Source organism: Dipodomys merriami, unplaced genomic scaffold (assembly GCF_024711535.1).
Source record: "Dipodomys merriami isolate MVZ:Mamm:240054 unplaced genomic scaffold, mDipMer1.0.p SCAF_322, whole genome shotgun sequence".
Classification (NCBI taxonomy): domain Eukaryota; kingdom Metazoa; phylum Chordata; class Mammalia; order Rodentia; family Heteromyidae; genus Dipodomys; species Dipodomys merriami.
This window is the reverse complement of record NW_027204738.1, coordinates 1,193,936-1,218,294: the sequence shown is the minus strand read 5'-3', so window position 1 is coordinate 1,218,294 and position 24,359 is coordinate 1,193,936. Positions and strand designations below refer to the sequence as shown.

General features: G+C 46.9%; 1 protein-coding gene across 3 annotated transcripts in view; it reads right to left on the bottom strand.

Moving 5' to 3' along the window:
- The window catches only part of LOC138841584 (pre-mRNA-processing factor 6), a 48,852-nt gene that overhangs the window by 12,281 nt on the left and 12,212 nt on the right, over positions 1-24,359 (bottom strand). For 2 of the 3 annotated variants that reach the window (XM_070042366.1, XM_070042368.1), the window contains exons 7-15: positions 21,028-21,122; positions 20,183-20,339; positions 18,824-18,986; positions 15,905-15,982; positions 13,318-13,436; positions 11,944-12,162; positions 10,355-10,477; positions 3,717-3,838; positions 1,602-1,740 (exon numbers count right to left, since the gene is read on the bottom strand). In XM_070042366.1, coding sequence (XP_069898467.1) covers positions 1,602-1,740; positions 3,717-3,838; positions 10,355-10,477; positions 11,944-12,162; positions 13,318-13,436; positions 15,905-15,982; positions 18,824-18,986; positions 20,183-20,339; positions 21,028-21,122 — 1,215 coding nt within the window. The remainder of the gene's footprint in view (positions 1-1,601; positions 1,741-3,716; positions 3,839-10,354; positions 10,478-11,943; positions 12,163-13,317; positions 13,437-15,904; positions 15,983-18,823; positions 18,987-20,182; positions 20,340-21,027; positions 21,123-24,359) is intronic. The other variant, XM_070042367.1, reaches the window with a different exon arrangement.

Genomic DNA, 24,359 nt, shown 5'->3' with positions numbered 1-24,359 from the left:
AAGCTGAAGAGCTGAGAGATGGAGCCCAGGCCCAGAGTTCAAGTCCCACAACCAACCAACCAAAAAAAAAAAAAAAAAGTCACCCAGACCAATCCCTCCTGTGGTATTTTAATAAGGAAGACCAAGCTTTATTTATTAAAAAAAATTTTTTTTGCCAGTCCTGGGGCTTGAACTCAGGGCCTAGGCACTGTCCCTGAGCTTCTTTTTTGCTCAAAGCTACCACTCCACCACTTGAGCCACAGAGCCACTTCTGGCTTTTTCTGTTAATGTGGTGCTGAGGAATCGAACCCAAGGCTTCATACATGCTAGGCGAGCACTCCACCACTGAGCTGCCTTCCCAGCCCCAAGACTAAGCTTTATTATGTTATCCTGGACTGCAATAAAAGATTGACATTAGCTAGGTGCTGGTGGGTCACACATGTAATCCTAGCTACTCAGGAGGCTCAGATCTGCAGTTCAAAGACAACCAGGGCAGCATAGTCCATGAGACGCTTATCTCTAATTAACCACCAGAAAAACAGACGTAGTACTGTGGCTCAGGTGGTAAAGCGCTGGCCTCAAGCTGAGGAGCTCAGGGACAGCACCCGGACCCAGAGTTCAAGTCCCATGACCACCACCAGCCACAACAACAAAACCTGATATTTACAAATGAAGAGTATGCCATAAAACCACTGAATACTCATACTGTCATAAGCTACTAGAATATTATACGTGACAATAACATTTAAATAAGGAACTTTAAAAATATTGCACAGGGCTGGGAGTGTGGCTTAGTGGTAGAGTGCTTGCCCTGCATGCATGAAGCCCTGGGTTCGATTCCTCAGTACCACATACACAGAAAAGGCTGAAAGTGGCGCTGTGGCTCAAGTGGTAGAGCGCTTGCCTTGAACTGAAGAGCTGAGGGACAGGGCCCAGGCCCAGAGTTCAAGACCCAAGACGGACAAAAAATAAAATAAAATAAAATAAAATAAAATAAAAATCCAGAAGTGGAGCTGTGGCTCAAATAGTAGAGCTCTAGCCCCTGTGTTCAAGTGCCAATACCAGCACACACAAAAAACACTGCATACGCCAGGCGCTGGTGGCTCACATGTGTAATCCTAGCTACTTAGGAGGCTGAGATCTGAGGATCACGGTTCAAAGCCAGCCAAGGCAGGAAAGTCTGTGAGACTCTTATCTTCAATAAACTACTAGAAAACCAGAAGTGGTGCTGTGGCTCCAGTGGTAGAGCACTCGCCTTGAGCTGAAGAGCTGAGGGACAGCACCCAGGCCGAGTTCAAGCCCCACGATCGACAAAAAAAAAAAAAAAAACAAAACCACTGCATAGCTTACAACAGTCATCAGTTTGGGTCGGGCTTAGCAAATCTACCTGAATGGAGCTCCACTTACTCAGGGACACCTAGGTGACCCACGTGCGACCTGTGTCTTTTGGTCTGGAAAGTCCAGCCTGTGTCCTTGGCCCCACATCCCTGGCCACCCACAGGCTCCAGGGCCCTTCTCACTGTGTACATCTCAAGGTTATGCCCAGGAAAGTGCTTAGGCACCAGTGGTAGCAGCTGGGTCTTCATACACAGCCTTTCTAGCACAGGCAGCCTTTCACTCACCTGAAAGGCCAGGGCCAGGATGCTCCTGGCAGCAGGGACGTCCCCAGCTAGCCACTTGGACTTCGCACCCATGAGCCACAACACCTCTGCCTTTGGGCAGTGGGCAACAGCCCTCTGTAGAAGTGCTTCCAGAGACTCCCTGCAAGACAGAGGCCAGTTACCAGAGCCAGGGCCATAAACCAGAGCACACAGCGGAAAAGACAGTTACTACTCCAAAGTGCGGCTTTATAAATGATTTACCGGATTTTACAATGGGGTCAGTGTGGGGAAATCTTTCCTCTCCATTAAGATTCTAAAAATCAACTACTGAAGAGGGTTTTACAAAGCATCACATTGTTTAAATAGCAGAGCCTATTAGACTGTGTTCTGGAGGACTGATAACACGGGTTTCTTGAACCCTAAAAGATACCCCCAGGTCCACTGATAGACAGGCTGCTGATTCTGTTATGGCATCCCCAAAAAAGTATTTACTGAAAGAAAGTGATTTTAGGTCACTATGCCAGCCTTGGGTTGCAGGTGTAAAAATCCCTGGACTCTTTAAAGAGTTCTGTAGGTGTCAGGCAGCAGCACAGCAAGTGTGGCCAGAGTCACACAACATGGCACTCGGCCTGCTAGGGTAATACCAGGCTCCCCAAGTACTACTTATTCTCCACCATCATCTTATGACTCAGCGCCAAGAGAAAGAATTGGCCACTGAGCCTCTGAGTGGTCAGTGTGGACACGGCCATGAGGTCTCAACCACGCCTGTCAGGAGAGGAGTCTGCCCTCTTGGCAGACTATTCTCTCTCTCTCTTTCTCTCTCTCTCTCTCTTTTGTTGGTTGTGGGGCCTGAATTCTGGGCCTAGGCGCTGTCCCTCAGTTCTTCAGCTCAAGGCTAGCACTCTACCACTTGAGCCATAGGGCCACTTCTGGCTTTTTCTACTTATGTGGTGCTGAGGAATCGAACCCAGGGCCTCATGCATGGGAGGCAAGCACTGTACCACTGAGCCACCTTCCCAGCCCCTTGGCAGACTATTCTAAATGACATTCTACAGGGTGAGCCATCAAGCTCACTTAAAAATGCCCCCATATCCCCCATAAGGAGTTAATGCTGAAACACCAAACCAGCTGGCAGGGTAAAAACATGGCCTTAAAGAGACTGATACTAAACAACGCCAAAAAACAAAAGGCTCAATATTCCCAGCTGCAACCTCAGTAAACCCAGCAGGGCCTGTGCCCCCCGGCACAGGGAGCAGCGCAGGCAAGAAGAGGACCCCGGAGAGGGTGGATGAAGGGTGTCTGGGTAGCTGATGCCTTGGAGAGGTACCCACTTAAAACAAGAAACTGCAATGCCTAATTTAATCAACATTTACAGCCAATAAGGCAGACCCAAAAGGTTTTTTCAATTAAGGCGCACAATTAAAGAAAATTATCAAGGACCTCCTCTGTGTACAAAACCAGCCAAAACCCAGAGTCAGCACAACTCAAATGAAAAACAGCTTGTATGGACCTAGACATACCGCCCACAGCCGAAGCCGCCCTGGCACTGACTGTACGGCTCCACCTCACGCCTGCATCCAGCACTCCTAAGTGCCATGGGACACTTAGATAGGGCAGGCCTCCTTGATGCCTGTTTCTCAGTTATAGATCAGTGATAATCCTAGCACAAGAGGGCTATAAAGAGCAAGCCAGCTGCAAAGTTCCAGGGCCATAAAAGCATTCTGCCCTCACCACAACCAGTCCCCGCAGCACAGAGGCTCAGACTTCAAATGGCAGCACTTGAAGACCTTTGGGAAAGTGAGGTTTAAATTCAGGACCGAGCCAGGTGCCAGTGGCTCATGCCAGTCATCCTAGTTACTTAGGAGGCTGAGAGCTGAGGATCAGGGTTCAAAGCCAGCCTGGGCAGGAAAATCCATGAGACTCTTATCTCCAATAAACCACTAGAAAACCAGAAGTGGTACTGTAGATCAAGTGGTAGAGGCTAGCCTTGAGCTGAAGAGCTGAGGGACAGCGCCCCCAGGCCCAGAGTTCAAGCCCCACGACTGACCAAAAAAATAAAAAAATAAAAAATTCAGGACCAGACAAGCAGGAACTAGGGGTGGAGGGTTTAATTACACAGGGGCAAGTGAGTCTTACCTGGTGCCATGGTTCTTCTCAAAGTACGCAGCTCGTAGCCACACACTCTTCTTGCTGGGAAACACTTGCAAGGCATAGGCATAAATGGCTCGTGCACACTCCAGGGCATTATGGGCCACACACTAGAACAGAAAGACAGCCATGAGAAGGGACAGCCCCGCACTGCAATGGAGCAGATGGTATGACGGCCTCTCTGGCTTCTTAGGGCTCACAGTAAAGGCAGCTGATCTAATAGGAACTACGTCCAGGACAGGGGACAGGACCTCTGAAGCAAGCCTGTGGGCTGCCTGCTGGCTCTCCTAAGCTTGCGAGGCAATCTGACAATTCATGTACATCACCACCTCACAACTATGTGTGTGCACATGTGTGCGTGCACACATGCACGTGGGGGAGTGGCAGAGACAGGTGTGTTCAGACAGACAAGCTGTAACAGCATAACATGCAGACCAGCTTCTTATTTATTTACATACTTATTTAGTGTACCAGCACCAGGGCTTGAACTAAGGACCTACATGCTGATCCTTAGCTTTTTTGCTCAAGGCTGGCGCTCTACCCCAGCTCCATGTTCATTTTGATGGGTGACTGGAGATAAGAACTCTCACGGACTTTCCTGAGTAGGCTGGCTTTGAACTGCAGTCAGCCTCCTAAGTAGCTAGGATTTCAGGCGTGAGCCACTGGAAGTGGGCAGGTTTAATTTTCACAACAGAAAATATATACTATACCTAGTATAAAAACAATAAAAGGAAGCCAGGTGCTACTGATTCATGCCTGTAATCCTAGCTACTCATCAGGCTGACCTCTAAGAATCATGGTTCAAAGCCAGCCCAGGTAGGAAAATCTGTGATTATCTCCAATTAACTAACAACAACAACAAAAAAATCTGGAAGTAGGGTTGTGTCTCAAGTGTTAAGAGTGCTAGCCTTGAGCAAAAAAGTCAGGGACAGTGCCCACTGCACGCAAGCCCTACAACACAGGAGCACACACACAACCCACTGGAAACAAAGGGGAGAGTCACTCCCCTACTCCAACAGCAACACTGTACACAATGCTCTTCTCCAAGCCTTTTTTTTTTTTTTTTGCCAGTCCTGGGGCTTGAACTCAGGGCCTGGGCACTGTCCCTGAGCTTCTTTTTGCTCAAGGCTAGCACTCTGCAACTTGAGCCACAGCGCCACTTCCAGCTTTTTGTATTTATGTGGTACTGAGGAATCGAACTCAGGGCTTCATGCAAGCAAGGCAAGCACTCCAGCACTAAGCCACATTCCCAGCCCAGTCCAAGCCTTTTTTTTTTGGTCCAGTCGTGGGGCCTGAATTCTGGGCCTGGACGCTGTCCCTCAGCTCTTCAGCTCAAGGCTAGTGCTCTACCACTAGAGCCACAGCACCACTTCTGGCTTTTTTTTCTGCTTATGTGGTGCTGAGGAATCGAACCCAGGGCCTCATGCATGCAAGGCAAGCGCTCCACCACTGAGCCACCTTTCCAGCCCCTCCAAGCCTTTTTATAACCAAATAGTAATGTTAAAAGTGACAGGTAAGCCGGGCGACAGTGGCCCACGCCTGTAATCCTAACTACTCAGGAGGCTAAGATCTGAGGATCAACGTTCAAAGCCAGCCTGGGCAGGAAAGTCCGTGAGACTCTTATCTCCAATAAACCACTAGAAAACCAGAAGTGGTGCTGTGGCTCAAGCGGTAGAGCACTCACCTTGAGCTGAAGAGCTGAGGGATAGCACCCAGGCCCAGAGTTCAAGCCCCAGACAGACCAAAAAAAAAAAAAAAAAAGTGACAGGTAATATTAGAAAACCCAACAAAAAGCCAATCACTATATGCAGTGACAGAACACCTGAGAGCTAGTTTAACTGTGTCTTATGATGACCATCATTCACTGGATAAACTCAAGACATCTGTTCTCACTCAGCCTCATAGAGGACCAAGGGTACTTGTCTCTGAGAGAAATCACTATTCTCCAGGCTCTGCAGACATCACAAGTATTTTTGGACCATGAAGGGATTTGCATTTGGAGGTGAGTAAAAAAGGCAGAATAACAGGGGGAGAGACAAAGCTTTGCAATTGTTAGTAACAAATGGCCTAATGGATCCTCAGCATGTATAAAAATTATTTACTTTCTGGCAAGTAATGGGATTTGAACTCAGGCCGCTTGCTTGCTTGGATGGTGCTCTGCCACTTAAGCCTCATCTCCAGGCTACTGTTTTTTTGTTCTTGGTGCTAGTCCTGAGACTTAAGCTCAAGGCCTGGATGCTGTCTCTCATTTTTTGTTTTTGTTCTTTTACTTAAGCCTAGTGTTCTACCACTAGAGCCACAGATCTACTTCTGGAGTGTGTGTGTGCGTGTGTATGAATGTCTCTGTGTGTGTGTGGCACACACACACACACACACACACACACACACGCACGCACGCATGCATGCTCGCACGCACGCACGCACGCACCTGGGCTTGAACTCAAGGCCTGGAAGCTGGCCCTGAGGTTTTATGCTCAAGGCTAGCTGTCTACCACTTGAACCACAGCTCCACTTCTAGCTTTTCTGGTGGTTAACGGTAATCTTACAGACTTCCTGCCCGGGCTGGCTTTGAACAGCAATCCTCAGATCTCAGCCTCCTGAATGACTAGGATTATAAGTGTGAGCCACCAGCTCCCAGCTTTTGCTGCTTAATCGGATGTAAGAGTCTCAGAGTTTACTGCCTAAGTTGGCTTAAAATCATGATTCTCAGCTCAAATCTCAGCCTCCTAAGTAGCTAGGATTACAGGTATGAGCCTGGTGCAGCTTGATAAAAATCTTTATAAAGGGCCGGGCGCCAGTGGCTCACACCTGTAATCCTAGCTACTCAGGAGGCTAAGATCTGAGAATCGAGGTTCAAAGCCAGCCCGGGCAGGAAAGACCGTGAGACTCCTATCTCCAATAAACCACTAGAAAACCGGAAGTGGCGCTGTAGCTCAAGTGGTAGAGCACTTGCCTTGAGCTAAACAGCTGAGGGACAGCACCCAAGCCCAGAGTTCAAGTCTCATGACCGACAAAAAAAAAAAAAAAAAAAAAAAAAATCTTTATAAAGGGGCTTGGAAGGTGGCTCAGTGGTAGAAGGCTTGCCTTGCATGCCTGAAGCCCTGGGTTTGATTCCTCAGCACCACATAAAGAAAAAAGCCGGGGGCTGGGAAGGTGGCTCAGTGGTAGAGCGCTTGCCTTGCAATGCATGAGGCCCTAGGTTCGATTCCTCAGCACCACATAAGCAAAAAGAAAAAAGCTGGAAGTGGCTCTGTGGCTCAAGTGGTAGGGTGCTAGCCTTGAGCTGAAGAGCTGAGGGACAGCGCCCAGGCCCAGAGTTCAGGCCCCACAACCAGAACCCCCCCAAAAAAAAAGAAAAAAGAAAGAAAAAAGCCGGAAGTGGCGCTGTGGCTCAAGTAGTAGAGCGTTAGCCTTGAGCTGAAGAGCTGAGGGACAGCGCCCAGGCCCAGAGTTCAGGCCCCACAACCAGACCCTTCCCCCCAAAAAAATCTTTATACAACCACTACCTCTGAGGGCTTCCTTAAGGAATGAAGTACATATTATCATACATATGACACCTGCAGGCCAAAGGGCTAGTCCCTGAACTCTGTGGTATGAGCATAGAACTTAACAGACCATAACAGACCATTGTGAATCAGAAGGTGGAAAAAGGGGCTGGAAAGGTGGCTCAATGGTAGAGCGCTTGCCTTGCATACCTGAGGCCCTGGGTTCGATTCCTCAGCACCACATAAGCAAAAAGAAAAAGCCGGAAGTGGTGCTGTGGCTCAAGTGGAGAGCGCTAGCCTTGAGCTGAAGAGCTGAGGGACAGCGCCCAGGCCCAGAGTTCAGGCCCCACGACCGGACCCAAAAAAAAAAACAAAAACAAAAACAGAAGGGGGAAGAACCCTTACCCTACCAGATGGAAGGAATAAGCACTCAAGCCCAGTGCTGATGGCTCATGCTTGTATTCCTAAGCTACTCAATAGGCTAAGATCTGAGGATTGCTGTTCAAAGGCAGCCTGGGTAGGAAAATCCATGAGACTCAGAGCTAGGAAGGTGGTTCAGTGGTACAGCGCTTGCTTCACATGCATGAGACCCTGGGTTCAATTCCTCAGCACCACATAAGCAGAAAAAGCTGGAAGTGGTGCTGTGGCTCAAGTGGTAGAGTGCTAGCCTTGAGCTGAAGAGCTCAGAGACAGCACCCAGGCCCAAAGTTCAAGCCCCACGACCGGCCAAAAAAAAAAATCCATGAGATTCTTATCTCCAATTAAGCACCTAAAAAGCTAGAAATGGAGCTGTGGCTCAAGTGGTACAGTACTAGCCTTGAACAAATAAAGCTTAGGGACAGTGTCCAGGCTGTGGGTTTAAGCCTCAGAATTCGCACCAAAAAAAAAAAGAAGAAGAAGAAACAGTATTTAAGGGCTGGTGATGACAAAGCACTTGGCTAGCATGGTCAAAGCCCTGGGTCCAATCCCTAGTTCTGTCCTTGACCCCACAAAAAAAGTAAAATAAATCTACTTAGAAAATCATTATGTAGCAAACATTGTGGTCATAATGGATTCAGCTCAAAACTTCAAACTGTGGGTCAAGTTTGATAACAACAGAACAGTATCTCAAAGTGCCTCCCAGAGTTCAAGCCCAACAGACCAAAAAAAAAAAAAAAATATATATATATATATATATATATATATATATATATATATATATATAATTACAGAGAGAGCCTCATATTAATTGTATTAATCAAGCTGGTCCTATAATTTTTTTTTTTTTTTTTGGTTGGTAGTGGGGCCTGAACTCTGGGCCTGGGCGCTGTCCCTCAGCTCTTCAGCTCAAGGCTAGCGCTCTATCACTTGAGCCACAGCACCACTTCCAGTTTTCTGGTGGTAAGAGTCTCACGGGGACTTTCCTGCCCAGGCTAGCTTTGAACTGAGATCCTCAGATCTCAGCCTCCTGAGTAGCTAGCTAGGATTATAGGCATGAGCCACCGTCACCTGGCTCTAATCTTTCTTTTGAAATTTAGTCTTAGGAAATAATATCAAAGGAGACAAAATCTTAGTATGCAGAATGCTTTGTTTTTTGTTTTAGTTGGCAATGGGACTTGAACTCAGGCCTGGGCGCTGTCTCTGAGCTGTTTTGCTCAAGTCTAGGGCTCTACCACTTTGAGCTACAGACTTTCCTGCCTGGGCTGGCTTGGAACCATGATCCTCCGATCTCAGCCTCCTGGGTAGCTAGGATGACAGGTGTGAGCCACCAGTGCCCAGCTATAGAAGTTTTTTTTGTTGTTGTTGGTCGTGGGGCTTGAACTCTGGGCTTGGGCACTATCCCTGCGCTCTTCAGCTGAAGGCGAGTGTAATACCACTTGAGCCACAGCGCTACTTCTGGTTCTCTAGTGGTTTACTGGAGATAAGAGTTTCAGACTTTCCTGCCTGGGCTGGCTTTGAACCACAGTCCTCAGATCTCAGCCTCCTGAGTAGCTAGTGAGTCACGGTGCCTGGCTTAGAATGTTTTCTAAAATTAAATTTTGTACCAAGGAACACGAGAACCTAATGTCATTTGTATCAAAAATCAAGGAATGCAAGAGAACCCAATGTCATCTAAGTAAATAGCTATGGAAGTTGTAGTCCAACCCACACCCAGGTCCTGGATTGGGGATATCTGTTGTATGACCTTGGATACATTCTGTGTAATATACCTAACTAGTAAGAATTCTAAATATTGCCGGGCGCCAGTGGCTCACGCCTATAATCCTAGCTACTCAGGAGGCTGAGATCTGAGGATCAACGTTCAAAGCCAGCCTGGCCAGGAAAGTCCGGGAGACTCTTATCTCCAATAAACCACTAGAAAACCAGAAGTGGCTCTGTGGCTTAAGTGGTAGAGCTCTCACCTTGAACTGAAGAGCGCAGGGACAGCACTCAAGCCCAGAGTTCAAGGCCCACGACGGACCAAAAAATAAATAAATAAAAAAGAATTCAAAATATTACTCCTTCACTTGAACTCAAATTCATCAAAAACTGTAAATCTACATTTACTTTGAAAAGCCAGGCACTAGTAGTTCATGCCTGTAATCCTAGCTACTCAAGAGACTGAGATCATGGCTCAAAGCCAGCCTGGGGGAAGGAAAGTCTTTAAGATTTATCTCTAATCAACCACCAAAACCCCGGAGTGAGAGAGGACCAGAGACTCACACCTATAATTCTAGCTACTTAGAAAGCTGAGATCTGAAATCAGTTCTTTCTCCTGCCAGTCCTGAGACTTTCTGAACTCAGGGCCTGGGCACTGTCCTTGAACTTCTGCTGCCCAAGGCTAGCACTTTACCACTTGAGCCACAGCGCCACTTCCAGCCTTTTCTGTTTATGTGTTACTAAGGAATCAAACCCAGGGCTTCATGTATGCAGGGCAAGTACTCTACCACTAAGCCATATTCCCAGTCCCTGAAAAATCACAGTTCTAAGTAGCAGAGCTGTGGCTCAAGTGGCAGAGTGCCAGCCTTGAGTGAAAAAGCTAAAAGACAGCACCCAAGCACTGAGCTCAAGCCCTAGTATTGGCACAAAAACAAACAAACATACAAAGACTTTTAGAACAGTCTGCTAGTCTCAAGAGTCTACTGTGTTTCACGGAAACCCTAGTTATGAAGGCAAACTCACACTATCAGCATCCTCCATCCATGTGTGCTTCCGATCTTCTTCTTCAATCCCAATCCCAATCACAGCTCGCATGGCAGCCTGACAGGTAACTACACTTCCAGCCCTGTCACACTCTTCAGCATCCTGAAAAGGGACACAAAATTGTGCTTTAATTTTTTTAAAGTATATTAGTTTGAGGTACTGAAGACGAGACAGCAAGAGGACAGTTCAAGCCCCACAATCGACAAAAACAAAAACAAGACAATTAAAAAATGATAAAGGCAGAAGGGAAATGACATATCAGAAATTTGGAGCACATACAGGAACAGAGAACATCAGAAATAGCAACCTTGTAGCTTAAAGGAAGAAAGAAATATACAACAGAGGTGGGCACCGGTGGCTCATACCTATAATCCTAGCTACTCATGAGGCTGAGACTGAGAGGATGATGGTTCAAAGCTAGCTGTAGCAGCAAAGTCTTAAGAGACTCCATCTCCAACTAACCAGCAAAAAGCCAGACTAGAGACATGGCTCAAGTAGTAAAGTGCCAGATATGAGCAAAACAAACAAACAAGCAAGAGCAGGAGATCCTGAATTTAAACCACAGTATTAGCCAAAAAGAAAAGTAACAGTAGCAATAAGTAAACAAAGTCAATGAGCATGAGCTTCTTCTGCCTGACTGGGAATCTTCAATGCTATCTTACACCTCATATGAGAACTCAACATGCAGAAGAACATCTCGTGTGTGTGTGTGTGTGTGTGTGTGTGTGTGTGTGTGTGTGTGTGTGTGTGTGTGTGTGTGTGTGTGTGTGTGTGTGTGTGTGTGTGTGTGTGTGTGTGTGTGTGTGTGTGTGTGTGTGTGTGTGTGTGTGTGTGTGTGTGTGTGTGTGTGTGGAGGGGGAGAAAGGAAGGGAAAGGAAGAGGGGGAGAAAGGAGGGAATAGAGAGGGGAAAAACAGAGAGCAGAGACAAAGTCTCAGTATGTGGCTCATATTACTTTACATGTAGCCAAGCTACCCTCAAACTCACAAATTCTCCTGCCTCAGCCCCTCACGGATAGGACTACAGGCATGCAGAACCATAGCCAACCACATCTCTTTTGTTGTTGTTGGTAATGGAGTTTGAGCTCAGGGCCTGGGCACTATCCCTAAGCTTTTTTGCTCAAAGATTGTGCTCTAACCCTTGAGCCACAGCACCACTTCCAGTTTTCTGGTGATTAACTAGAGATAAGAGTCTCACAGACTTTCCTGCCCAGGCTGACTTCTAACCACAATCCCCAATCTCAGCCTCTTTAGCAGCTAGAGTTACAGGCCTGAGCAACCAGTGTCTAGCCCACATCACCTTTTTTTTTTTTTTTTTTTTGGTCAGTTGTGGGGCTTGAACTCTGGGCCTGGCTACTATCCATGAACTCTTCAGCTCAAGGAGAGCACTCTACCACTTGGGCCACAGCGCCACTTCTGGTTTTATGGTGGCTCACTGGATATAAGAATCTCATGGACTTTCCTGCCCGGGCTGGCTTTGAACCAATACTCAGATCTCAGCTTCCTGAACCGCTGGGATGAGATGTGAGCCACCGTCGCCCAGCCCACATCACCTTTTAAAGCAGCCTACCTGGATCCACTGCTCACGATTAATCTCCACACCATTCGCCCGCAAGGAAGTGATGGCCCGGTCAATGATCTTCTCCACCATCTGTGTGTTTCCATTGGCTTCCTCAAGTTTTGCAGCTGTGATCCAGATGTGCCGGTCTGTAGGAATGTTCTCACGAGCTTTATTTAAGACCTTGCGGGCATTTTCATAAGTCTCCAGCCTCGCCAGAGCAAGCCAGAGCTACACAAAGAAAGCATCAGAGAAGGGGCTGGGAAGGTGGCTCAGTGGTAGAGCACTTGCCTTGCATGCCTGAGGCCCTGGGTTCGATTCCTCAGCACCACATAAACAAAAAGAAAAAAGCGGGAAGTGGCACTGTGGCTCAAGTGGTAGAGTGCTAACCTTGAGCTGAAGAGATGAGGGACAGCGCCCAGGCCCAGAGTTCAGGCCCCATGACCGGACCCAAAAAAAAAAAAAAAAAAAAAAAAAGCACCAGAGAAAGGGAGGACAAGTGCTGAAGTAGTCACAAGGCCAGTCAACCGCATGGCCATGGCACCTCCACAAAGTCCCCCTGTCAAAGAGGCTGGGGATGTGGCTCAATGGTATAAGGTCTCTAGTTCAAACTCTAGTGTGCAAAACAAAACAAACAGGCATGGTGGCACATAACTGTAATTACAACTACTCAGGTGGTAGCGATCAAGAGAATTGCAGTTTGAGGCCAGCACAGCAAAAAGTTAGCAAGATCTCATCTGAACAAACAAGTCAGGCTGACTGGGCTGGCTTTGAACAGCAGTCCTTAGATGTCAGCCTCCTGAGTAGCTAAGTTTACAGGCATGAGCCACTGGTGCCTGACCCTCTACTTATTTTTATATAAATAAAGTAAGATTGTTTATAGAGAATTTCACAATACCCCTTACGATAATTCCCGACAGAAGACCTGACAGAAATCACTGCACAAAAAGCCATGAACTAAAATGCTCAAACTAATGACATCCCACTGGCTTTTGGGCAGAACTGACTCCATGCTGGGCTGGCAGGAAGATTCAGTAATGCCACTGTTCAACACAGCTCCCGCTAGCTATAATAGAAAGAATGGCCCAGAAAGCGTCCAATGCAGTTTTCTGTAGTGATCAGTGATGAGCAAAGATTCGTTTTTGTATTTCTGTACTGTGTTGCATGCCCACCATCTGTTCTGCACTTTCATCAATAGCATGACTAACGGATGCCACCTTCCACCCTGCCTAGTAGATGCTGCATTGTCCTGGAGTTCACATTACTTTCTAATGCCAGGAACCACAACTGGGTAAGCAGAAGACTCCACATACACCACTCCCAGATCCTGAACTTGACTCAGGCCTTCCTTGGTGGGGATGGACGCTCAGAGTCTAACAGACTCACCTCCACACTGGTAGGGCAGCACTCCACAGCTCTGCTGAGCATGATTCTAGCATCTTCAGGCTCTTCTAGCTCCACGGCTGCTTTCCACAAGCGAACTGAGTTTGGAACATGCTCAAGGGCTGCAAAAGGTCAAACAAGAACCCAGATCACAGGAATGGGAAACAAAAGCAGAAGGCTAGCTGGGCACCAGCACTATAATCCTCACTACTCAAGAGAGTAAGATAGGGAGGGTCACAAATTGCAATTTGAAGCCAGCTTGGGCAGAAAATTCCACAAGACTCCATTTCTAAAAGAAGCAGCAAGAAACTGCTAGAGACATTTCTCAAGTCGTATAGAAGTAAGCTGAGCAGGCTCAAGACCCCGAGTACAAACCTTAGTACCCAGGGAGGAAAAGTCAGGAGGCTAATGTTGGAGGCGCATCGCTGCCAACAGGCTAAGATGGATTCCCCCTTATTGACAGTCAAGGCTGTAGATATGTTCTTTTTGTAAATCTTTTCAGATTAGAAACAGAGACAAAGATAGAAGCAGAGAATCTTGTGTGTATACGTGTGTGTGTCTGTGTGCGTGAGTGTGCGCGCACACTCAGGGCCTGGGTGCTGTCCCTTAATTTTTCTGTTCAAGGTTGGTACTCTATCACTTGAGCAATAGATCCTCTTCTGGCTCTTTGATTGTTCATCAGAGTTAAGTCACATGGACTTTACTGCCTAGGCTGGTTTTGAACTTCAATACTCAGACCTCAGTGTCATGGGTAGTTACAGGTGTGGGGCTGAGAAGGTGGCTCAGTGGCAGAGTGCTTGCCTTGTATGCATGAGGCCCTGGGTTCAATTCCTCAGCACCACATAAGCAGAAAAAGCTGGAAGTGGCGCTATGGCTGCTCAAGTGGTAGAGCGCTTGCCTTGAGTTGAAGAGTTAAGGGACAGCGCCCAGGCCCAGAGTTCAGGTCCCATGACCAGCAAAAAAAAAAAAAAAAAAAGATTACAGGTGTGAGCCATCACATCTGGCTAGCAGAGGATCTTGAGTACCAGAAAGCAAGAAAGTAATTAAAGATCACTAAGGGCACATTAGTAGAAAAGGCAACAGTACAAATAAACATCAAAAACATGCTGAGCAGCCAGGCGTTGCTCACGCCTGTCATCCTAGCTACTCAGGAGGCTGAGATCTGAGGATCGCAGTTCAAAGCCAGCCCAGGCAGTAAAGGCCATGAGACTCTTATCTCCAAACTACCAGAAAACCAGAAGTGGCACTGTGGCTCAAGTGGTAGAGTGCTCATCTTGAGCTAAAGAGCTGAGGGACGGTGCCCAGGCCCAGAGTTCAAGCCCCATGACTGACAAAAAAAAGAGAGAGAGAAAGAGAGAGAGATTTAAGATTTTTTGCCAGGTGCCAGTAGCTCACATCTGTAATCCTAGCTACAAGAGGCTGAGATTTGAGAATCATAGTTTGAAGCCAGTGCTGGTAGGAAAGTACATGAGACTTATCTCCAATTAACCACCAAAAAAAAATAGAGGGGCTGGGAAGGTGGCTCAGTGGTAGAGTGCTTGCCTTGCATACCTGAGGCCCTGGGTTCTATTCCTCAGCACCACACAAGCAAAAAAAAGAAAAAAGCCGGAAGTGGCGCTGTGGCTCAAGTGGTAGAGTGCTAGCCTTGAGCTGAAGAGCTGAGGGACAGCGTCCAGGCTAGAGTTCAGGCCCCATGACTGGACCCAAAAAAAAAAAATAGAAGTAGACTGTGGCTCAAGTGGTAGAGCTACCAGCCTTGAGTGAGAAAGCTAAGGGACAGCACCCATGTCCTGAGTTCAAGCCCCAGTACTAGCACAAAATAAAATGAAAAAAAAAAAAAAAAAAAAAGATTAATATTTTAAAAATTGGGCCTGTGGGTATAACTCAGTGTCAAAGTGCGTATGTGAGGCTCTGGGTCAATTCTCTAGAACTGGAGTGGAGAGATTTAAAAAAATTTTAACTCATCATTTAGAGAATACTAGTTTCGGTAGACACAGTATCTGGGCATCAGTGGCTCACGCCACTAATCCTAGCTATTCAGGAGGCTGAAATCTGAGGATCACAGTTTGAAGCCAGCCCAGGCAGGGAAAGTCTTTGAAAAGCTTATCTCCAATTTACCCCCAAAAAAAGGCAGAAGTGGAGCTGTGGCTCAAGTGGTATTGAGTGCTAGCCTTGAGCAAAAAAGCTCAAAGACAGCACCCAGACCCTGAGTTCAAGCCGCAAGACTGGCACCAAAAAAAAAAGAAAAGTTCAGCCCATGTAACTCCTCCACAGCAGTATGAGAAGGCCTTTCTTCCAGGGAGGGGCATAAAAACAGCACATAGAAAAGTACCTGGAAGCCAGGCGCTGGTGGCTCACGCCTGTCATCCTTGCTACTCAGGAGGCTGAGATCTGAGGATCACGGTTCAAAGCCAGCCTGGCCAGGAAAGCCCGGGAGACTCTTATCTCCAATAAACCACTAGAAAACTAGAAGTGGCGCTGTGGCTCAAGCGGTAGAGGGTTTGCCTTGAGCTGAAGAGCGCAGGGACAGCGCACAGGCCCAGAGTTCAAGCCCCATGACCGACAAAAAAAAAAAAAAAAAAAAAAGTACCTGAGAACAGAATCAGGAAGTCTAAACACTGGAGAGTTGACTGCACAATAGCTGATGAGGTCATGTGTCCACCTAACCCTATATGAAGGAAACAGTATGCTGAGGGTGATGATGTTATCTGTGCTCCCAGGAGACCTATCAGTAATGGCCACTGGAGACTTCTACCCTTTATTAGTCCATAATGTGTGAATTAGTACAGTTACACAGGACGACTTCTTATATATTCTGTTAGCAAGAGAGAGTCAACAACGAAAAGAACTATGCCCTGGCCCATCCCGTATACTCTGCTCACCATAGGTACCACCTGACCAGCAGGCTCACAGGTGATACCACCCACCCAAATCCTGATATCCTTCTTCCCTTTTCTAGATGAAGACCCTAAAGCTCAGAGTAAGCTCGTACCCTACATCATTCAGTTTCTTCTAGTGTCAGACCATCACCCACAATTCTTGTTCTCTAAACAAGGATTAGTTCTGCCTGACTAACCCCTGAACTCACAGACACATACCCTGATAGGAAGGAGTCCCAAAGCAGTCATGAAAGTAGCTGTAACATCACTTTTAAAGCAAGGCTCTTCCAGAAGTCTGTCTTCCAGGTACTCACCAACAACTCAATGCAGTAGCTCTAGTCTCTCCCCCAGGCATCCAGGGAGGAAAATGCTGTTTCCAAAAACTCACTCAGAAAAGATCAGACCATGGGCTAGGAAGGTGGCTCAGTGGTAGAGCACTTGCCTTGCATGCCTGAGGCCCTGGGTTCGATTCCTCAGCACCACATAAACAGAAAAAGCCGGAAGTGGCGCTGTGGCTCAAGTGATAGAGCGCTAGCCTTGAGCTGAAGAGCTGAGGGACAGTGCCCAGGCCCAGAGTTCAAGCCCCACGACCGGCAAAAAAAAAAAAAAAGAAAGATAAGACCCCCCCCCCAAAAAAAAGATCAGACCAAGACTGGAATGAGGCAGCAACAGCAGCAAAAGACCTATTGTTCTGAAGCTCCTTTACCTCAGCATCTGCCCAACAACAGAGCCAAAAATGCCCTCCTAGTGAGGCTGGTAAAAGTCCTGAAAGGTGACCTCTTCACAAGCTCTCCCATTTCACCACAATACTCACTTCCATGAACATGCTCTTTTCCCCAAAACCAAGCCGATTGGAAATGAACCTAGACAATCTGTGGTGAGTAGGAACTGGCCATAAAGGCACGTATGACTATTCACCAAACTGCAGACGGGATAATTCTGCAGAGCTTCTCTAAATAAGTAATACCAATAACCAGAGCTTTATGTACCTTTCATCAAAGAACTATTTTCTGCTGCACCAGTGACTCATGCCTGTTATCCTAGCTGCAAGAGGCTGAGATGTGAGGACCGTGGTTTGAAGCCAGCCCTGATAGTAAAGTCTCCATGAGGCTCTCATCTCCAATTAGCTAAAAGTAGAACTGTGGCTCAAAGTGGTAGAGCACTATCCTTGAGCAAAAGACATGAGGGACCACTAGTGCCTAAGCCTGGAGTTCAAGCCCCACAACTGACAAAAAAACACAAAGAACTATTTTCCCTGCTAAAAAAAGGTAAGAAGTTGATTTCTGCAAATCAAGATAGGTGTTAACTTTTCAATCAACTATAAGAAGCCGGGAGCCGGGCGCTGGTGGCTCACGCCTGTAATCCTAGCTACTCAGGAGGCTGAGATCTGAGGATCGCGGTTCAAAGCCAGCCCGGGCAGGAGAGACTGTGAGACTCCTATCTCCAATAAACCACAAGAAAACCGGAAGTGGCGCTGTAGCTCAAGTGGTAGAGCACTCACCTTGAGCTGAAGAGCTGAGGGACAGCGCCCAGGCCCAGAGTTCAAGTCCCACTACCGACCAAAAAAAAAAAAAAAAAAGAAGCCGGGTGCCAGTGGCTCACACCTGTAATCCTAGCTACTCAGGAGCTGAGATCTGAGGATCAAGGCGCAAAGCCAGCTGGCAGGAAAAGTCCACGAGACTCTTACCTCCAATTAGCCACCAGAAAACTGCTAAGTGGTAGAGAGCTCACCCTGACCTGAAGAGCTGAGGGACAGCACCCAGGCCCAGAGTTCAAGCCCTACGACTGGCCAAAAAAAAAAAAGACTGACTCTAAGAATTCGGTGGATAGGGCTAGGAATATGGTTTAGTGGTACAGTGCTTGCCCTAGCATGCATGAAGCCCTGGGTTTGATTCCTCAGTACCATATAAACAGAAAAAGCAGGAAGTGGCACTGTGGCTCCAGTGGTAGTGTGGTACCCTTGACCAAAGAAGTTCAGGAATTCAGGGACAGTGCTCAGGTCCTGAGTTCAAGCCCCAGAACTAGCAAAAAAACAAACAAACAACAAAAAAAACATACTATACCTACACCAGTGGCTCAGACCTATAATCCAAGTTACTCAGGAGGGTAAGGATCTGAGGATCGCAGTTTGAAGCCAGCGTGACATTCTTACCTTCAATTAACTATTCAAAAATAGTGGAGTTGGACCTGTGGCTCAAGTGGAAAAACATTAACTTTGAATAAAAAAGCTCAAAAGCTGGGTGCCGGTAGCTCACACCTGTAATCCTAGCTACTGAGGGGCTGAGATCTGAGGATCACGGTTCAAAGCCAGCCTGGGCAGAAAAGTCCGTGAGACTCATCTCCAATAAACCACTAGAAAACTGGAAGTGGTGCTGTGGCTCAAGAGGTAGAGAGCTTGCCTTGAGCTGAAGAGTGCAGGGACAGCTCCCAGGCCCAGAGTTCAAGCCCCACAACTGACCAAAATAAATAAGTAAATAAATAAGCTCAGGGACAGCACCCCAGCCGTGAGTTCAAACCCCAAGACCAGTGTGTGTGTACATGCATGCACACACACACACACACACACACACACCTCCATTAGAGCACTAGTCCCGGGGTACAACTAATGGGTACCTTCAAGGGAGGCTCACCTTTCCGAAGAACCCGCTTCTTTGCTCGAATATCTGTTTCCAGCTCTGCTGCTCTGATGTAAATCCTAACAGACTGAGGGAGATGACGGACAGCTTGGGCTACCACAGCCTTGGCTGTGTCCCCAGGTTGCAACCTGGCTGCTTCTAGCCAGACATCTTCACTCTAGGACAACAAAAAAGAACAGTAAGGACATGTGCAGACTGAGGGTTACAATGAATCAGCAGGTGCCTCTGGAATTTCCAGATCCTATGAAAGTCAAACATCTTGGACATAAACAGACCTATACCAGAACTTGCTTTGTAATACCAAGGCTCAGAAATGTGGCTACCATGTTCAAATGAAGGAAATATACAACACTTCTATAAGAATAATACAATTTACTACAAGTCCATGGACAAAGCAGGCCTTACGTCTGACTGTGAAGTTCTGATTTGTGTCTGACATTCTGAAGCAGTTCTCCACAGCCCTCTTTCCACTATCAGTAAAGTATAAGGACACTTAGAGGGTTTCATAGTATACTTTTTTTTTTTTTTGCCAGTTGTGGGGCCTGAACTCTGGGCCTGGGCACTGTCCCAGCTCTTCAGCTCAAGGCTAGCGCTCTACCACTTGAGCTACAGCGCCACTTCCAGCTTTTTCTGCTTATGTGGTGCTGAGGAATTGAACCCAGGGCCTCATGCATGCAAGGCAAGCACTCTACCACTGAGCCACCGTCCCAGCCCTCATAGTATACTTTAAACTTGTGTAATCATCCCACCCCCCAAAACAGAAACACTGCAATATTCTCATAAGAGTACTTATTTTTGTTTTTGTGTGTGTGTGTGTGTTTGTTTTGTTGTCCGTGGGGCCTGAACTCTGGGCCTGGGCGCTACCCCTCAGCTCTTCAGCTCAAGGCTAGTGCTCTACCACTTGAGCCACAGCGCCACTTCCGGTTTTCTGGTGGTTTATCGGAGATAAGAGTCTCATGGACTTTCCTGCCTGGGCTGGCTTTGAACCGTGATCCTCAGATCTCAGCCTCCTGAGTAGCTAGGGTGACAGGTGTGAGCCACCGGCGCCTGGCCGGTTGTTGTTTTTTTATGTTACAGGGGAAGATGAGCTGACTAATCCTTGTAGAGTTAAGGCCACTATGCCATTAAACTAATGGTAGATCAGTCTTTGTTCCAGGTGAAAACAAGGAGAAAATCCTTTCCACTGGTAACATCCTCCCTTCAGCCTGCCAAACCATCTGCAGGTAAAATACTGAGGACAAACAGACTTGCTGTGACTCCAGTTTACCCACAGGAGCCCAGCCTGACACACAGCATCTGCTGGAGGCTGACAACTATGCAGCTGTCAAGGAAACACCCTACCACAGGCTTCACCTTGGGGCACATCTCTGTTCCTTTCATAATAAGATTCCGAGCCACTTGCAGCTTCCCAGTGACTTCTTCAAGGCGGGCTGAAGCAATCCAAGCTGGAGGATGATGGGGGTTTGTCTCCCGAACGGACTTGAGGAGCAGTCGTGCCTTTTTGATGTCACTAAAAGACAAAATATACACATAGTTAGACTACACTGTAAGAGGTGTGCTGAGATGAGATCCAGGGAGAAGTCGCCCCCTTCAGACAGGAGGTTGAACTGCCAATGAAGACATAAATAGGAGCCAGCACACAACTCTGGCCAGCAAGACTTTAAGCCTTCTAGACACCCTGCAAACAAACCCTAAACCCTGAAGGTCTACAGTAAGCACCTGGGACAATGACCCAGCTGCTTCCCAGCTCAGCACAGGTACCTTCTTTGAATATTAATTGTAAAACATCTTTTAAACGCCAGTACTTGGGCTTGAACTCAGGTCCTTGTGCTTTTTGCTCAGCTTTGTTTGGCTTTTTCATTCACAGATGACATTCTATACCTTACGCCACATTGCTGGTTCTAGTTTTGTGCTGGTTAACTGGAGGTAAGAGTTTCTCAAATTTGTGTGCTCAGGCTGGCTTCCAACCCTGATCTTCAGAGCTGAGCCTCCAGATTAGTAGGTTTATAGGCGTAAGTCACCAGTACTCAGCTTTGTAAAACATTTAATACAGGTAGTAAATGGATACAGATTTTAAATAAAAGAATAAAAAATGAAACTATACTTATTAAAACATCTATATACTTTGTACATTTTCCAAATAACACCTAAAACAACCTAGGTTCCCGTCCAACCCAACAGTTCTGCAAGGCACTCACTTGATGTCCCCTCCGTGGGTGGGGATCATAGAGTTTAGATCCGTCAGATAGCCTTTGGGGTCCACGACAGTCTGCCCACTCACCGAGTCAGACACCTATGAGATAGGCTAGGCTGAGAATCAGCTGGACACGACCAGAACAAACTAAGGCAGGTTCCCTGGGACCTCTTCTTCCCTTCCCACAATCCTGGACAACGGTAGGGGTGGGTAGTCAGGAGGAAAGAAGAAACAAATTTCTTGGGGGGGGGGGGAGGGGAAACAGGGGAGGGAGAAAAATAAATTCCTCCCTAAGGGGAGGGGGAGGGGCTATTAGAACTGTAGGTGTGGCTCAGTGGTAGAGCAGTACCTACTAAGCATATGTGAGGTCCTGGTTCAATCTCCAACACCACAAAAATACAATTTAAAAGAAAAACTTTAATAGTCCCACGAGGAAAACCCTAAGTTGACATAAAAAAGGTCTTTCCAACAGTGAGAGAAACCAGAAGTCATAAAGCAAAAGATCAGTAATTTCAACTGCTTTTTAAAACTGTCAGATAGTAATTCTTAAACTATTCTACTTATAAGGTTTTCGTTTGTTTTTGCATGTCCTAGGGCTTGAACTCTGGGCCTGGGTGCTGGACCTGAGCTTCATTTTGGCTAGGGCTAGTGCTCTACCACTTGAGCCAAAGCTCTGTTTCCATTTTTTTCTGTGATTAATTGGAGATAAGAGTTTCCAGAACTTTTCTGCCCAGACTGGCTCTGAATCACTACCCTCAGATCTCAGCCTGCTGAGTAGCTAGGATTACAGGCATGAGCCACTCCACCTGGCTAAGTTTTTAAGTTACCATGATAAATGACAATAACAAAAAAATTTTAAAGGGAAAGAAGAAGGCCAAGTGCAAGCACAAGACCCTGAGTTTTAGCGCTGATGTGTATGTGTGCGCGCACACAGACATGAAGCAAGTTTAGGGATGTAGCTCAGCAATGAAGTGCTTGCCCAGTATATGTGAGGTTCTGGGTTCAATCCCAAGCACAACAAGATAAAATTTTGTGAGGGAGACTTGAATACATACTCTATAATAAAGATATATGATGGGGCTGGGAAGGTGGCTCAGTGGTAGAGTGCTTGCCTTGCGTGCATGAGGCCCTGGGTTCAATTCCTCAGCACCACATACTCAGAAAAAGCCAGAAGTACAGCTGTGGATCAAGTGGTAGAGCGCTAGCCTTGAGCTGAAGAGCTGAGAGACAGTGCCCCGGCCCAGAGTTCAGGCCCCACAACCACAACAACAAAAAAAAAGATATATGAATGACCAATAAATACATTAAAAGAACTCAACATTACTGGTTTTTAGGGAACTGTAAATATATATCACAATGAGATACTTTACATCCATTATGGTTGGCTATTTTCAAGGAAAGAAAAAGAAAAAAGAAAAGATGTTGGAAAAAATGTGAAGAAATTGGAAGAAGCCTGTGCACTACTGTTGGAAATATAAAATGGATTACACTGGGTGGTGGTAATTCAAACTCTAACACCTGTAATCCTAGCTACTCCGGAGGCTGAGGTATTAGGATTAAGGTTTGAAGCCAGCCAGGGCAGGAAAATCTGTGAGACTCCTATCTCCAACAAACTAAACAAACAAACAAACAAGCTCAGGGACAGAGCCTAGGAACATAAAATGGACTGGATGGGGGTAGTACACCCATAATCTCAGCACCGGGAGGGTGAGGTAGAAAGCTCATGAGCTCAGCCGGGCGCTAGGTAGAAAGCTCATGAGCTCAGCCGGGCGCTGGTGGCTCACACCTGTAATCCTAGCTACTCAGGAGGCTGAGATCTGAGGCTCGCGGTTCAAAGCCAGCCGGGGCAGGAGAGACCGTGAGACCCCTATCTCCAATAAACCACCAGGAAAAAAACCGGAAGTGGTGCTGTAGCTCAAGTGGTAGGGCGCTCGCCTTGAGCTGAAAAGCTGAGGGACAGCGCCCAGGCCCAGAGTTCAAGCCCCACGACCGACAAAAAAAAAAAAAAAAAAAAAAGAAAGCTCATGAGCTCAAGGCCAGCTTGGACTATGGAAAGAAACTCCTGGGCTGGGAAGGTGGCTCAGTGGTAGAGCGCTTGCCTTGCATGCATGAGGCCCTGGGTTCGATTCCTCAGCACCACATAAGCAAAAAGAAAAAAAGCCGGAAGTGGCGCTGTGGCTCAAGTGGTAGAGTGCTAGCCCTGAGCTGAAGAGCTGAGGGACAGCGCCCAGGCCCAGAGTTCAGGCCCCATGACCAGACCCAAAAACAAAAAAAAGAAAAAAGAAAAGAAACCCTATAAGGAGAGGGGGAAGGGAAAGAGGACTCCTGGCTAGGGATATAGTTGTCCAGAAATGAAAAATGATGCAGCTTCTGTGGGAAATAGTAAGGCTGCATCTGGAAAAAGTAAGCACAAAATTCCATGTACTCCATCAGTTCAACTTCTGAATAAGGGGAGGTGACAGAGAACCCAGTGCTGCCAAGCTCTATGCTGGACAGTGAGATGGAGCTCAGGACCTGGCACAGTCCCTGAGCAGAATGCTTCTGCTCAAGGCTAGTGCTCTACCACTTGAGCCAAAGCGCCACTTCTGGCTTTTTTTCTTTTTGCTTATGTGGTGCTGAGGAATCGAACCCAGGGCCTCATGCATGCAAGGAAAGCACTCTACCACTGAGCCACATTCCCAGCCCTCTCAGCTATTCTTGAAACACAGGTAGAAGGATCTCAGACTGAAGATAGCCATCAGCAAAAAAGACAAAAACTTATCCTAAAGCAAAAGAGGGATGGGAGTGTTGTTCAGGTGTTAGTGTTTGTCTGAATGTCTGTCTGGGAAGCTCAAATGAGTTCAAACCATAGTATTACCAACACAAATAAACATTTCTGATCTAAAAGTTCTACCTCAAAGCTACTACACATGAATGTTAACTGATATGGACATAAAGCCTAAAAATCCATCAAAACACAGCTTGTAAGAGTAAAAAAAAGATTCACCAAAGATTTAATCATGAGGCCAGGTGACTGTATATGCCTGTTAATCCCAGCACTGAGGCAGGATGATCTAGAGTTCAAGGCCAGCCTGCACTCAGGAACACGAGTGTTAGGAAGGTAGTAGCTAGCATTAGTGTTAGAGTGCCAGCCTAGCATGTACAAGACTCTTAGTACTATCACCCACACCACGCGCACACACACATACACAAAAAGGTAGACATTCCTGTAATCTCACGGTTCAAAGACAGCCCAGGCAGGAAAACCTATGAGACTCTAACCTCCAATTAGCCAGCAATAAAAGCCAGAAGTGGAGCTGTGGCTAGGTGATAGAGTGCCAGCCTTAAGCAGAAAAG